Raw genomic sequence first — 13739 nt, forward strand, 5'->3', positions numbered from 1 at the left:
GGTTTGGGATAATGAAAAATTTCCAGAGATGGATGATGATAATGATGGCACAGCCTTGTGATGTACTTAATGCCACTGAATTGCACACTTAAAAATGGTGAAAATGGTCAATCTTATGATTCTATATTTTACCACAATTTTTTTTTTTTTAATTTTTAAACTATGTTGGGAGTCTTTCTGCTCGGGATGGGTTTTGTTTGTTTGTTTGTTTGTTTGTTTTTAAAGATGAAGGGGTACAGCTCAGTGGCTTGTTATGTTTTAGGGCAACATAAATCAAATAAATAGTGTTCCAAGATCAGGATTAAAAAAAGGAATAATCACAACCCAACTGTGCTTCAAACCAAAGAGCTTTTAATGGTGTTTATTTCCCAGAGCCCTAATAGGGATGGTCTCGCACATGCTCCATGATTGTCTTCAAGCCAAGCCAGGTCTCTTCGGCTGTGGGCAAAATCTGATTGGCCGGCAGAAGGAAGCCATATCGACCCGTGTCTCTCAGTTCAAAGGCAAATGAGTATTTGATGCCATAGTCATATGACCAGTCAATGCTTCCTCCACTGGCTTGGTCTGAAGGGCAAATGAGAATGAAGTCTGGTTATGCCATTCCCGCTGTCCTCTCCCCCTATATAACCTCTATATTAGGTTTCACCATTACCAAAGATAAGTCAGGCCCTTCTGCATGGACCTTGAGAGCAGGGATAGCTTCACAGGGGGTCATGCTTATGAAAAAACAAGATTAATTTGAAAAGCAAAAGGTGTTATTCAAATGGACGCTATACTTGGCCTTCCTTTGGTGTTTTTAGGAGCCTCTGGCTTCACCCACCCACTTGGAATCCTGCCTGCTCTCCTAATTGGCATCTTCTACACCTTAAGGAGGCCACCCTGCTTCCTTCTTTAGAGGAGTGCAGATGTAGACTGTATTTTCTCTTATGGGAGAGGAGGGAGGACAGATAGAGTATGAGATTTGGCCTCTGCCATCAGGGAACTTTCAGCATAAGGGTGTAGCAGGTTTTATTCTGATATCAAATAACATGCCCAGCACCTATACACGATGGGTTACACCAGTAAAGTAATGTGCACCTGTGTAACGTGTGGCCACTGACGTGACAGATGATGAAGGAAGGTGGCATTAACCTACAAAGACTGATGGCAATCATGACTCAGGAGAGCTGAGCAATGGACAGGCTCTGAGGCCCCTCCCAGGGAAGGCAGGTAGAGGTCAAATGGAAGAGTTGGGAGCAGAGACGGAGGCAATCACCTAGTCCCTAAGAATGGGGCTGGGTGGAGGGGGAGACCAGAGTGTTGTACCAGGAAAAAATGAGATTAGTGGTTAATATTATAAATTAACACTATAAATGCCTGTGATTTGTGTCTTTGCCTTCACCCAAATGGTTGCTGACTTGAACTGAATTTTCCTGGGTACCAAAATTACTAACTTATGCTACCTGCCTACAGCCTATCCCACTAAGAGGTCCATGGTGGACAGAACACTGGCTTCAGATTGAATCCTGATTCTGCAAATTATTAGCTGGGTCACCTAAGGCACTTAACCTCTCTGAATCCCAAAGACTTCATCTGTCAAATATGGATAATACCACTGTGTTTATTTCACAGGGAGAATTAAACGGGAGAACATTATGTCTATGATTCCAACACTTGTTGAGCACTTACTAAAATATGTTAGGTAGTATGCTAAATTGGTTGATTTAATCCCCACATGGGTCCCAAGGTGGATACTAGTATTATTCCCATTTTACAGATAAGGAAACTGAGGCTCCGAGAAATTAAGGGAAGGAGCTGGGATAAAGTATGTTGACTAAGCATTCAATAAATTTCAGTTGTGATTATAACCACCATCATCAATAAATGACTAGGATCCTATCAAAAAAAGTCAGACCACGTGAAAGATAAGAGGTACCTAGAAGGGAGTAATCCACCAGGAAATTAACAAGCAACATTTATACAGCTTCTTACAGTTCGCAAACACTTTTATTCTACATCCTATCTTTTCAGCCTCTCAACAACCCATTTCACAGATGAAAAAAAAAAACAAGAGAGGATGAGTGACCTGCCCGAGATCACTCGGTTCCAAAGCAGCAGAACTATAACTCAACACCAGGCCTCTATTCCCAAGGTCTGGGTTTTTTCATCCTCTACCTCTCTAAGAAAGAACTCAGGTGACAACTTCTCCTATTGCAGTGCAGCTCCTCAGAGCCCTTTCCAGGTGAGAAACTACCCAGGAAATGTCTCACCCACCACAGGAGTCCAGCCACCTCTTGGGTGGAGCAAAGCAGGTGTTCAGCCCAGAGCTACATACCAATCTAGGGCAGGAGGCAAAAAGTACTTAATTGGGACCTGTTCTTAGAGGCAGTGCTGGTCCAAGCTGGCATGAGGCCAGAATCAAGGATAACAGAGTCAGCTCTGGGCAAAATGCAGCCTGAACTTGCTTGACCATTAATGGTCAGGTTCCAAAAGATCAGACGGAAAACCCTACACATGTCTGATGCTTGCTTATTAGAAATATTTGTAACCTTACCAAGAAAAGCACACTAAACCTCAGCCTTCCAAGGTGTACCTCACTTGGACATGCCTTACATGAGGTGAAAAAGTAGATTCTTTGTAATAAAAGAGTTGAGATCCCATGTGGACAGCACAGGATGCCATTCTGCTGACATTCTCAACTCCAGCCTCCACTCCAAGGCTGCCCAACACAGACGGCACACATTCCTCGGCCTTCAGGGGCCATCACGGCCCTCCTCCCCAGCACCACCAGTCAGAGGGCCCTGCTCCCCAGGGCTTCCTCTGCCAAAGCAGAGGACAATCCCACACAGAACATGCTTTAAAAGGTTGGGGTGACTGTAAGCAGATCAGTCTTCCCAGAGACTAGCCTAAAAAATATGTCACAGGAGCTCCAAATCCATTCATTCCATTTGACTTGGTAATCTTGCCCTGAGAACATACACCAAAGGGATCATCTAAAAGAAAAAGAAGTCTGTACCAACGTGTCTGTACCAACATGCAGTCGTACCATCTGGCAGACAATACAAAGGGGCATAGCAACCTACTGGTATAACAAAAACCTAGAGTGGGAATGCGTAGAACTGTGCAGGAAATCACATTAATTGAAAAAGGCTAGACACAAAATAGAACACAGACACTGATTACAACTACATAAATATATTTGTGTTCATTGACAAAACTTTTAATGAAAATAAAATGTGATGATGATTAGATTTCTTTTTTCTATAAAGTCTTTTAAATGTCTCATAATAGCAAAAAAAAAAGAAAGAAAGAAAGAAAGAAAAGAAAAACCATAATCTGGGGGGGGAGGGAACTTTCATGATCAGTTTTTGGATTTCCATCAATTGTTCTAGATACGCTAAGTGAACTCTTGCTGCTCCGCTCTCCAAGACTACCATTAAGAAAACCAGGACGAACAAGTGTGCCTTCCCTTAGGTTCCCACCACCACCCTCCTACACGTAGCTGTGCCGGTGCCTCCAGCCTGTCTGCAGACTCGCTTCTCCTATTCAAGCCTGATCTACCCACCTCTGCTTGGCTCCTTCTTGTCCCTCTTCTCCCCCACTGTGGAATGGCACTGTTTGCTCATTTCTTCTCTCTCCTGTATCCTCCACCTCTCCCTCTCTATTGGTCCCTTTCCCACAGTCAATAAATCAGTCTCTCATCTCAGAAAAGAAACCCTCCATTTCTCTGTCCTTCCCTTCTCATCTAGGCTCTTCCAAAGAGCAGTCCACACACCAGACCTCCGCTCTCCCGCAACCCATGGGCTCGCTCCTCCAGTGACCCTCACCGTGCTTATGAAACAGTCTGCTTATGGTCACCAATAAGCTAGTGCTAAAAATCCAGGGGTAAATATTCCTTCCTTGTCATAGTTGACCTCTTTGTAGCCTTTCATCGTTGTTAACCACTGCCTCCTTTCCAACAACTGCTCCTCCCCTGGCTTCTGAAACACAAGCTTCTTGGCCCCTCTGCCCAAGGCTCTTCCCGCTCCAAGTGATGTCCTTGCTCTCCTGTTCCAACCATCCTCTCTATGTCAACTACTCTTAAGTCTCTCTCTCCACAGAATCCCAGGGCCATGTGGCCCAAAGCCTACAGGACATTCCCACTCGAAAACACTACAGTTATCTCAGCCTCAACTGCCCAGAGCTGAACTCATTCTCTCTCCAACCCCACCCCTCTTTCTCCTTCCTGGAGGTCTCCCTCTGTTAATGGCCCCGTTCAATGACCTTCAGTGAGAAACTCTCCACATCTAATGAATGACCAAAGCCTTTCGGTTTTCCCTGCTTCATGTCTCCCTAGATACTCCATGACTGCTCTAGTGCGGACCACCACGTCCCCCTGAACAAGTCCTACTCTTGCTGCGGGAATTTCATACTTCCGGCCCATCACACTCCATCCTCCACATTGCTGCTAGTGTGTTGTATCTAAAACACGGTGCCTCAACACACTCACTGCCTGCTGAAAACTCTCCAAGAGGCTTCCAGAATCCTTTGGGTTAAGTCTGTAACTCCTTAACACAGCACCCAAAAACCTGAATCCCCACTCCCCTTGTTCCCACTTTCTTCCAGTGGTCCCAAACATCCTTGTGGTTTGTAGAGCCCCATCATGCAGTTTCTTGCTTCTCTGCCTTTGCCCACACTGTCAAAGAGCCAGAACGGCCCGTTCTTTTCCCCTCCTCTAGCTGTTTGGTGAGCAGCCATCAAAATCCTGCCCCCTTCCATATGTAGCTTTTCCTGATTCTGCCACTGTCAAATCCTCCCAACTTTCTAACACTTTTGTACTGCGTCTAGCCTACTCTTGCACATAGCACACTGACATTCATTTGTCTTCCTGTTCGTCTCTCACATTAAACCGAGTTTTCTGTGGGTTCTCTATGGCCATAGTACTTGGCATAATGATTAGCACATAGTAGAGGCTTAATAAAAGTGTGTTGAACAGAGTGTGTGCCTGTAAGAGGCATTTGTTTCCAAAGGGCCCATGGGTGGGGGAGCACTAGGAGACTCCTGAGCATTCAACTGTCTTGAATTTCTGGGTTTGCCCATAAGGCAGTGGGGAGACCCCTTGGCGGGACTCAGAATCTGCATGGGTGCGTCAGGATTTCCCGCAGCACTGCAGTTGTTTCTTGTTTCTATCCCAATCCACCGTGGGAGAGGGGAGTCTCAGAAAGTCTGACAGCAGGCTCCCCAGCTTTATTCCTGACATTGGCAGTATTCCTGACTTATCCTCCCCTTTGTCTCCCCAAATTCTACATGCACAAATGGCTGCAACAGAGTCTATCCACTGAAATATCTGGGTCCTTTTAAAGAATCGCCCCCATTCTGCCCCTACAACCCAGTCCATGGCATCACTCAGGGTGTACCCCTCTTAGCCAAGAAAGGAATAATTAGTAGAAGTGGTCACTTAGGACCAAGTCTTGACAAAATCTTATTTTCAGGCAAAGAGATTCCACATAATGACAGTGAGCTGGTAGGATCTGGACAAGCAGAGAGGAACACACAGAGCTCAAATATTGAGGAAGTTCTTTGTTCCAGATATCACATAGTACCTCATGGAGGAAAACAAGGCAGGACTGGGTGCCATACACGAAGACCTAGCCTTTTCACATCAGGGCACTGAGAGGCTCTGGCCCAAAATCACAGGGTGCCCACTTAGTGGGCATTTGTAAAAGCACATTAGATACTCACAGATGACTGAGCAGATAGGCCCCACTGTGTACTTGGTGCCGTGCAGGCTGGTCAGAGACTGGGCAGCCTTTTTGGCCACTTCATTCTAGAGTGAGAGAACCAAAGAAAGGTAGATGGATAATACTTGCCTCTTGAAGATCAAATGCCCAAGGGCAGAATGTAGAATGGGGCCATCTGATATTGGACTCTCTGGTTAACTTAGGCTTAAGCACCACGCCCTTTCACTTCAGTCATTTTCACTGAGAAGCAAACACTAGCTCACTTCTGTTGGCTTCGAAAATACAACACAAAGACCTTCGCTGTTTATTTGATGATCCAGGTGTTCGTAATAAATACACCAGGGTCATTATTTTGCCACCATCTCTCCTTGTTCAGGGTTGTAGATGGAAATAGGGAGTAAGGGGCTAAAGAGAATACGTACTGACCCCAAGATGTACCCGGGAAGTTGTTTTTTTGTTTTGTTTTTTTTGCTAGATCCCTACATTGGCTTAGCTCCCTATGATTGTCTCTTTTTCCAAGTAGAGCTCAGAAAAATATTTTCCATTATTTGAGGGTTCCAATTTTGACTGATTGAGGCTTTACTGTCCTTGCTAGGGATAAATGTAAGGTCTTGAACTTGGGTCCAGGAAAACAACTGTACAATTACCAGATGGGGGAAACCTGGCTCGGCAGAATCCTCAGAGAGCCTGGGGGTTTCAGTTGTCAATGAGCCCAACATGAGTCAACGGCACGGTGCTACGGCCAAAAAACTAATGTGACCCTCAACTGTTTAAGCAGAAGTGCACGGTCTGGAGGAGGGCAGTTATGGTCACGCTCTGCTCCGTGCTGGTTAACCCACAAGTTTTACGTTCACTTCTGGGAGCTACCCTTGAAGAACAGAGACTAACCAAAGCATGCTCAGAAAATGGCAAACCAGAATGGTGAGGAAACTTGGGGCCATATTATGAGGGCTTGAAGGAGCTGCGGGTATGGATGGAGTAGGGATACGGAAAAACCTAGCAGAAGCAGGTTACTGGTCTTCAAGTGATTAATAGATTTGCTTCTTTTCAAAGGGAGCAAGATGATAAACCAGGGCTGGCAGGTAAGAACCATAAGGAGAAGGTTTGGGCTCTCTATAAGGAAGAACTCAAACAATCAAATTTGCCCCAACATGGAACAGAATCCCTTGGGAGGCAGGAGACTGTCCAAACACAGGCTGGATGACTATGTGGCAGAGATGTGAGCATCCAGTTTGGATAATTTAAGGTCATCGAGGTCTACTAAAAATACCTTTTAGGTTCTTTTCAATCCTAAGGTTCTTTTCCCTTGATTTGGCCTTGAGTGGTAATACTCTCCATCCAAACCCTGAAAATTGCCCTACAGGGCTAACATCCGACAGATGAGATGAAAGATACACTTGAATGGGAATAATTTACTCCATTTCTGCCAGGAGCTGCTGACAATAACGTATTAGAAAGAAAACTGACCAAAAGGTTCCATCTCAGGGTTTATCTCTAACATATGGGTCTCAAAAACCAAGCCTAAAAAGCCAAATTGGGAATATCCACACATTCTCTTCAGCTGGGGATAGCTCTTGCTCAACTGTAAGTAGCCCCCTGAGATGTCACCATCTGACTTCAGGCCGCCACCAGTTTGCTCATTCCCGAAACACGAAAGATGACGGAAGGTAGCAAGTTAGGGAAGGGAGTGTTTGACGCCCAGCATCACACACCTGTGCCACACGATGGCCGGTCACAGAGCAGAAAGCACCAGGAGGCTATGAGGCAAAGAGCTAGGAGACGGTACTGTTTAGCACCCAGCATCTGACAGCATTTGATTACAGATCTAAGAGCCTCAGGTCCAAATTCAAGTGGTCATTTCCTCAGCAACAGAAAGCACATCCTGGGGATTTACGGTCAAACTGAAGCTCCTGCTCATCTAGACTAAGGCAACAGTCATTTCAGGAATTGTGTTTCCCAAGGGAACTGAATTTGGGAAAGTCCATAACCAGTCTTTCAAATCTCTGCCTGTATCGCAGTCTTCTCGGTTTTGGAAACTTACCAGCTCATCAAAGTTATCTGACTTGGTACATGTATACCCATAGGGGAACATCAGCAGCTGGGAATAGCTGTGGAGGGTAATGAAGGCCTTGATCTTCCCGTGATTCTTGATGAAGTCCACTATGGATTTCACTTCAGCTTCAGAGTTGGCATGGGGTCCATGGTAGGAATCAGAGCAAGGGTTGCTGCTGGCTCCAGGTCCTGATGGGATGCAGAAGAAACCCAGGAGGAACAGTAAGCTTTAAGGAGGTGCTGTATGGATACATTTACCGTGCACCCCTAAGTTCCTCCTCTGGAAGTCAGCAAGACTGTCCCTACATTAGATGGAGTCGCTCTCTAAGGGCACAGGAGGCCAAACTGAAGTGATTCTGGACGCATCTCTTCTTTAGAAACATGGTTCCTCTATATGGCAGAAAGAGCTATCAAATTAGATCATCTCCTCTCTGTGGGAGTTGTTGGAAGAAAAGCTAGATTTAACATTATAGATGGAATTCCTGCATTGGGTGGGAGTTGAGCAAGCTCTTTTTCTGGGATTTCTTCCAATTCTTAGCGTCCAAGAGTAGAAGATTCTATGCATCTGTACTTCTAAATCACAAAGCCACAAATGCAAGGAACCTCTGACACCCTTTCTGCGGTGAGGAAATCACAACCGCACTTGACAACAAGGCCACCTTTGGCCTTGATTTTCTCAGCAACTGGAGTTACTCGTGACTAACACAGTAGTCCACTGTGGCCTGGCCAGCACTCTGAATGCTAGAGAAACTTCGAGGGTATCGGGAGGGGCTGGGGCTCCCCAGAGTCTCTAAACGATATAGACAAAGTATAAATACAACCTGTCACTTTATTTCAAGATTATTTAATAAGAACCATAATATTTCAGGAAAAAATATCTGACATTGAATTCCTGGGCATTGTTCAGTATTTTGGATCTGATGCTTTTTTTTTCCCTACGCTAAAAAAAACTATTATAAGAGTGATGAATGAACTTGGCACTCATCCATATCCTGTCACAATTCCCGAGTGGGTCTTTTCTTGGTTCGATAACTCTCATTAATTCATTTGTCTTACAAATATTTAGTGATTGCCTTCTATGCTCCAGACACCGTACTAGGTGTTAGCAATAGTGCAGTGAAAAAGACAGTTTCTAACCTTACTGGGACCAGACCTAGGGAGGAAAAAACAAACAAATTTCAATTCTGTGATTAGAGAAACATAGGAGTTTTAACTGGTCCCTAAACGCATATAGGAACCCCCCAACCAGGCTGCCACTGAACCCCAAAAATGAGAGCCACAAGTCAACAAAACCCGAGCAGCAAGCCAATGTTTTCTCTTTGAATCTGTTTTGAAAATCAATTTCTTAATCCTATTTGTACTTCTTTTTAGTTTTCTTTCTCGAAACATCCAGAGATGATGTAATGCTTCTCCTCTGAATAGATCCTAACCCCCTCTAGTGGTTGGTTCAGGCCTTCCTGAGGCCTCCCGCCATTGCGCCAAGTCTTGCTCTGAAAACTCGGAAGCGAAGCCGAGCTGGGCTACAGCTTGTGGGAAAACTAAGATGTGAGACAAAATATATTAAATGCTGCTCAGAGATCTGTGACAGCGCTGCGCGCCTGTGAAGGGAATTTACTCAAGTGTTTTTCAAATAGGTTTTTAAATGGCTTCAATCCTGAATGGGCTTAGCAGGCTGACAGCACTGCAGAGCGCTGCAAAATTGCTAGTTGGCCAGACAACTTCCGGCCATCCCTGGGGGCAAGTCCCTGCGCTCACCTCCAAAACCTGCGTCCCAGTTCCGGTTAGGATCAACACCAACACAGAAGCTTCCTGATACCTTGGACCGGGTCTTCCGCCACATACGATTCTTTAAAATCCAACCGAAAGAGAAGACAGAAAAAAAAAAAGGAAGACGGTCACTTGGCCTCATGAGAAGGTCCCTTTAGAATCCTGTTCATTTCCCTTGCTCCCTCCTGGGGAATTACACTTTGGAATTACATTGATTTCCCTTGCCCGCAGAGGTGTCAAATACTCCTCCTCTGGGGTTCTGCGAGGAGCTTCTTGGTCGTCTCACCGAAATGAGAAGTAAATAATTCCCCATCTCCTCAAATCAATACCTGCCAAACCATTTTCCATAGGACACCAGTTCTATTCAATGTTAACAAAAACAAAAAATAAAAACAACAACAACAAAAGTGGGGAGAGAGCAAGAGTTCTGTGATAGACTATTTCAGGAAAATACAGAGCTAAATTCGCTAATGTACTTCAGCACTTCTAAGAGTTTTCTAATGCTTTCGTGTTTTTTTATGCCGCTCCGGGAGAGGGATATGGTGGGCGGTACTTCCCAAACTTGACTGTGGAGCCCTCTATTCATAGGATATCTCATGAGACGAGTACTAGTATTTGTACGAGTTCTTTTTGAACACACGTTGAAAAACACTATCGTAGTCAGCTATCTCCAGAAATAAACTTGAAGCTCTGATTCACTTTGAATATATGTGGGGTCACAGTTGCCACAATGGGGTTCTGTGATAAGATTTTAAAGGGAAAAAAAAAATCTACGTAACTCCTTTTAGTGATATTACAGAGGATTTCTTCTACAGATTGTAAGTAAAATGCTAAATGCATTGTACTGCCTACCCAAATCCTACTGCAATCTAATTGTCAGCAGGTAACATCCGCCTCCTCTTTTCCAGCAATCCCACCACAAAAAAACATAGAGAGAATTGGAACAAATCTCCTAGGTGACTCACGGTGAACACTGAGCTCTAATAGCCCAGCCTAATAGCTGAAATGGGCTCTGACCGAGGCAATATGTAAAGACATCGTGTGTCGGAATAAAAGGTGATTATAAACTCCACTATATGCCTCAATTCAGGGCCACTACTGAGAAATGACGCATTCCGCTTATGGTAAATCAAGAACAGAAAGGTTACTTTTGTTTTTTAAGTTCCTACACATCTCCATAAATTCTTGTTGAAGAATTAAAGGGTCCAGGCTTACTTTAGTTTGAGAGAACACATATCCATCGGGGTTGGTGACGGGCAGCAGGAAGATATCCATCGTGTCCAAAATGGAAGTGATGGATGGATCATTTCCATAATCAGAGGCAATCTGAGCAGAGACAACATATATGTCAATTGCACCCTCCTCTTTCACCGGGGAACACAGGATGGAATATTAAGGCATGTTTTTTCCAGACATGAACTAGGTACCACTGCTGGTCAACGAGAGCTTGCTAGGACTACAGCCCAGTCTCCTGTGATGCTCATGTGTTTAATATGCCAACATCTATACTTTTATTTCCAGTCAGAATAACTTACTTATATTAAGTAAAGCCCAGATATCACTTATCCAGTCTCTCTCAAAAGTAGAATTCTTTCCATTCATTCCGGGAAAGCATTTTGCAATGGTGTATGTGGCTTATAGGGGTCTATGAACCAAAGACCTTTTTTCAGTTTTCCTTCATCACCACACAGACCAGCTTTCCAAAAGTACTCACGGCGAACAACAGATTACTTAAATGTGTAGAGACTTTTCTAAAGATACAGAGAACCGGTTAAATTCCATTTGGGGAATTAAATTTCTACTTGCGATCAATTGCAGTGGAGTTCAAGTTTCTGCTGGATTAAAATTTATTCATTTCCTGTGCTCAGCCATCCTAAGGCATTATTATTCAACTGTTAAATATCCATTTCATAATACCCTAAAGGTAACTGCATTTTAATTGAAGGGAAAAATGTATCAGTCGGTATGCACGTGGTTGCACATGCTTGAATGATCTGATGTGGATTGACTTCCTTTGCTCATGAATTAACATTCTGATTTATAGCGTGTCATTTTTGAATTACTTAAGCAATACCAGACTAGGTCACACCCAGCCCACTGTCCTGACTCTTAATTCCAATGAACATGTGGAAGAAAGGTATTGCGACACTCCGACTTCAAAATCAGATTTGGAACATTTTCAGAAAAACCCAAAAACCCTTACCTAATTTCACTTTGGATCTGTAGGGCAAAGTAAACTCTTCTAGCACCTGTTTATATTTTCCATCTGAGCCCCTTTGGTGATTTTATAGATTTCTAGCACATCGTCCCTCAGCCCTCAGGGCCCAAGGCAGCAAAGCAATTTTTCTCTAGTCTGTTCTTATGCTGAAATCTGACTCCTGGGGTCCTTACTTACCACCCTCTCAATCTCTTCTGGCTGTGTCTGTTAACAGAGTACACAGTGGCCGGCAGCCCGGGGACAGTGCCAGCATGCTGGCTGGGGCAATACCGAAAATCCAAAAAAGGTTGAACGGGCCTGCTTCCTGCCTGTGCAAAGAAAGGCTTGCTGAGAGCATCAGCCGTTAGGACTGCAAAGACCGCTGAGTGGTTAGGTGGGGCCTAACCCCAGAAAGTCAAAATAATCGAGGAATTTTAGGAAAAAATGACCTTATTTGCTGTCCACAGTGCAGTAGCTTGTGTAACCCACTCGCGAGCATGGATCCCGGCGTCTAGCCAGATGGCTGGCTTGTTTCCTCCGGTGCTGAACTGTAAAAAACAGTGTGGAAATGTGAACAGCTCCACTGCTGCGGGCTCCTGTCCCTGCTCTTTTCCCCTGGGGCCTCGTCTGTCCCTCTTTCCGTACTTGATGTGATTGAGAGAGAAGGAGGAGGTGTAGACAGAGACGCTGTCGATTAACTCTTATTTCGTGTGATTTTTCTGGTCCCCTGCTTTTAATATAAGTTTAAATGCAGACTAACAAGAGGGCATGGGCTTTTTCTCCCGTGATGTTTGTAAAAACTCATTGAAGATAATATAAAGACATGAAATCACTTGTCAATTTTATAAAAAACAGGTTACAAAATAGTATGATGCCTTTTTGATTCTATTAAAAGGCTAGCTCATGTGCGTATATGTATGTACACACACAAACATGAGAAAAAGGAAGAGGGGGAGGAAGAGAAAAATAGCAAGATATACAACAAAATATGAAGAGCTATCACCCCACAGTCATGGAATTAGGAATATAGGGATGTTTTTCCTGTTTTGTTTCTCTGTTTTCCAATTTTTGCAATGATTGTGTTATTTTTGTAATAAAAGTGCTTGTGATAACCTACAGGATGGTAGGCTTTAGAGGTGCTTTCCAGAGTTTAAATTTTATGATCTAACTGTCTCGGTTTTATTTGGAAGAGTGGCTTTGTCAATTGGATCAGTAAATGGGGAGGAAAAGATTATTTTTGCACCATCAACTTCTATCTCTGTGCTGCATTCTAAACATAGCAGATAAGGTAAATGAGAAATGCAAATCCTTGCTAAAAATTACATTTCATGGGCTTCAAGAGTTTTAGGTACAAGTGTTTCATGTCTTTTCCTCCAAAGAGCTCAACTGTAGAAAGCAGGGCACTTTCAAAAACACATAACATTCTCACCCACGAACTACCCTAGAGAAGGCCAGGACAATCCAAGGGGGAGGAGAATCTGGGATTTCCTGGCCCAATGGTAGGAGAAATAGAGAAAAGGAAAAAAAAAATTTTTTTTTTAAAGAAGGTAGTAAATATTAGCAAATGTACCACGGTGTCATAAAGCAGGCAAACCACTTCTCTCAAGCCTGCTTTGGGAGAAACACTCTGGAGAAATCCATCTGTCCCAATGAGTCCGTTGGTTCTCAGCCATAACATTTCCAAATTTAGTAGGGAGTTGTGACATTATCTCTCTCTCTCTTTTTCCTCCTCTTTCACAAACTCTTTCTAGGAAACCTGGTAAATAAATTTCACTCTTTTTCCAGGCAAAGTAAAAAAGCTTGAAACTACCAGCACTAAGGCTGTCAGAGGTGACAGGTTGGAGTAAAACCCTAACCTTTTTCAAACTAGCAACAAATGCCTTCGCTTTCTGGGCATTTGCCTGTGCAATTTAGTTGCCCTGTCACCCTCCCGGGCACTGCAGGAACGCTTCTGTTTTCAAATGCAGCTCAGGCCAGTATTTGGCGCCTTGTTTTTCTTTCTATCTTTTTTTTTTTTTTTTTTT

The 13739-nt window shown here is 43.9% G+C and overlaps 1 protein-coding gene across 1 annotated transcript in view; it reads right to left on the reverse strand.

The window, feature by feature from the left end:
* Nucleotides 1–329: 329 nt before the first annotated feature.
* Nucleotides 330–13739, reverse strand: part of CPA2 (carboxypeptidase A2) — a 19803-nt gene continuing 6393 nt past the window's right edge. The window contains exons 7-12 of the mRNA XM_040644543.1: nucleotides 12165–12263; nucleotides 10734–10844; nucleotides 9507–9597; nucleotides 7741–7940; nucleotides 5701–5785; nucleotides 330–564 (exon numbers count right to left, since the gene is read on the reverse strand). Of these exons, the coding sequence (XP_040500477.1) occupies nucleotides 377–564; nucleotides 5701–5785; nucleotides 7741–7940; nucleotides 9507–9597; nucleotides 10734–10844; nucleotides 12165–12263 (774 nt within the window). The 3' untranslated portion in view covers nucleotides 330–376. The remainder of the gene's footprint in view (nucleotides 565–5700; nucleotides 5786–7740; nucleotides 7941–9506; nucleotides 9598–10733; nucleotides 10845–12164; nucleotides 12264–13739) is intronic.

Source organism: Ursus maritimus, unplaced genomic scaffold (assembly GCF_017311325.1).
Source record: "Ursus maritimus isolate PB19 unplaced genomic scaffold, ASM1731132v1 scaffold_3, whole genome shotgun sequence".
Taxonomy (NCBI): Eukaryota; Metazoa; Chordata; class Mammalia; order Carnivora; family Ursidae; genus Ursus; species Ursus maritimus.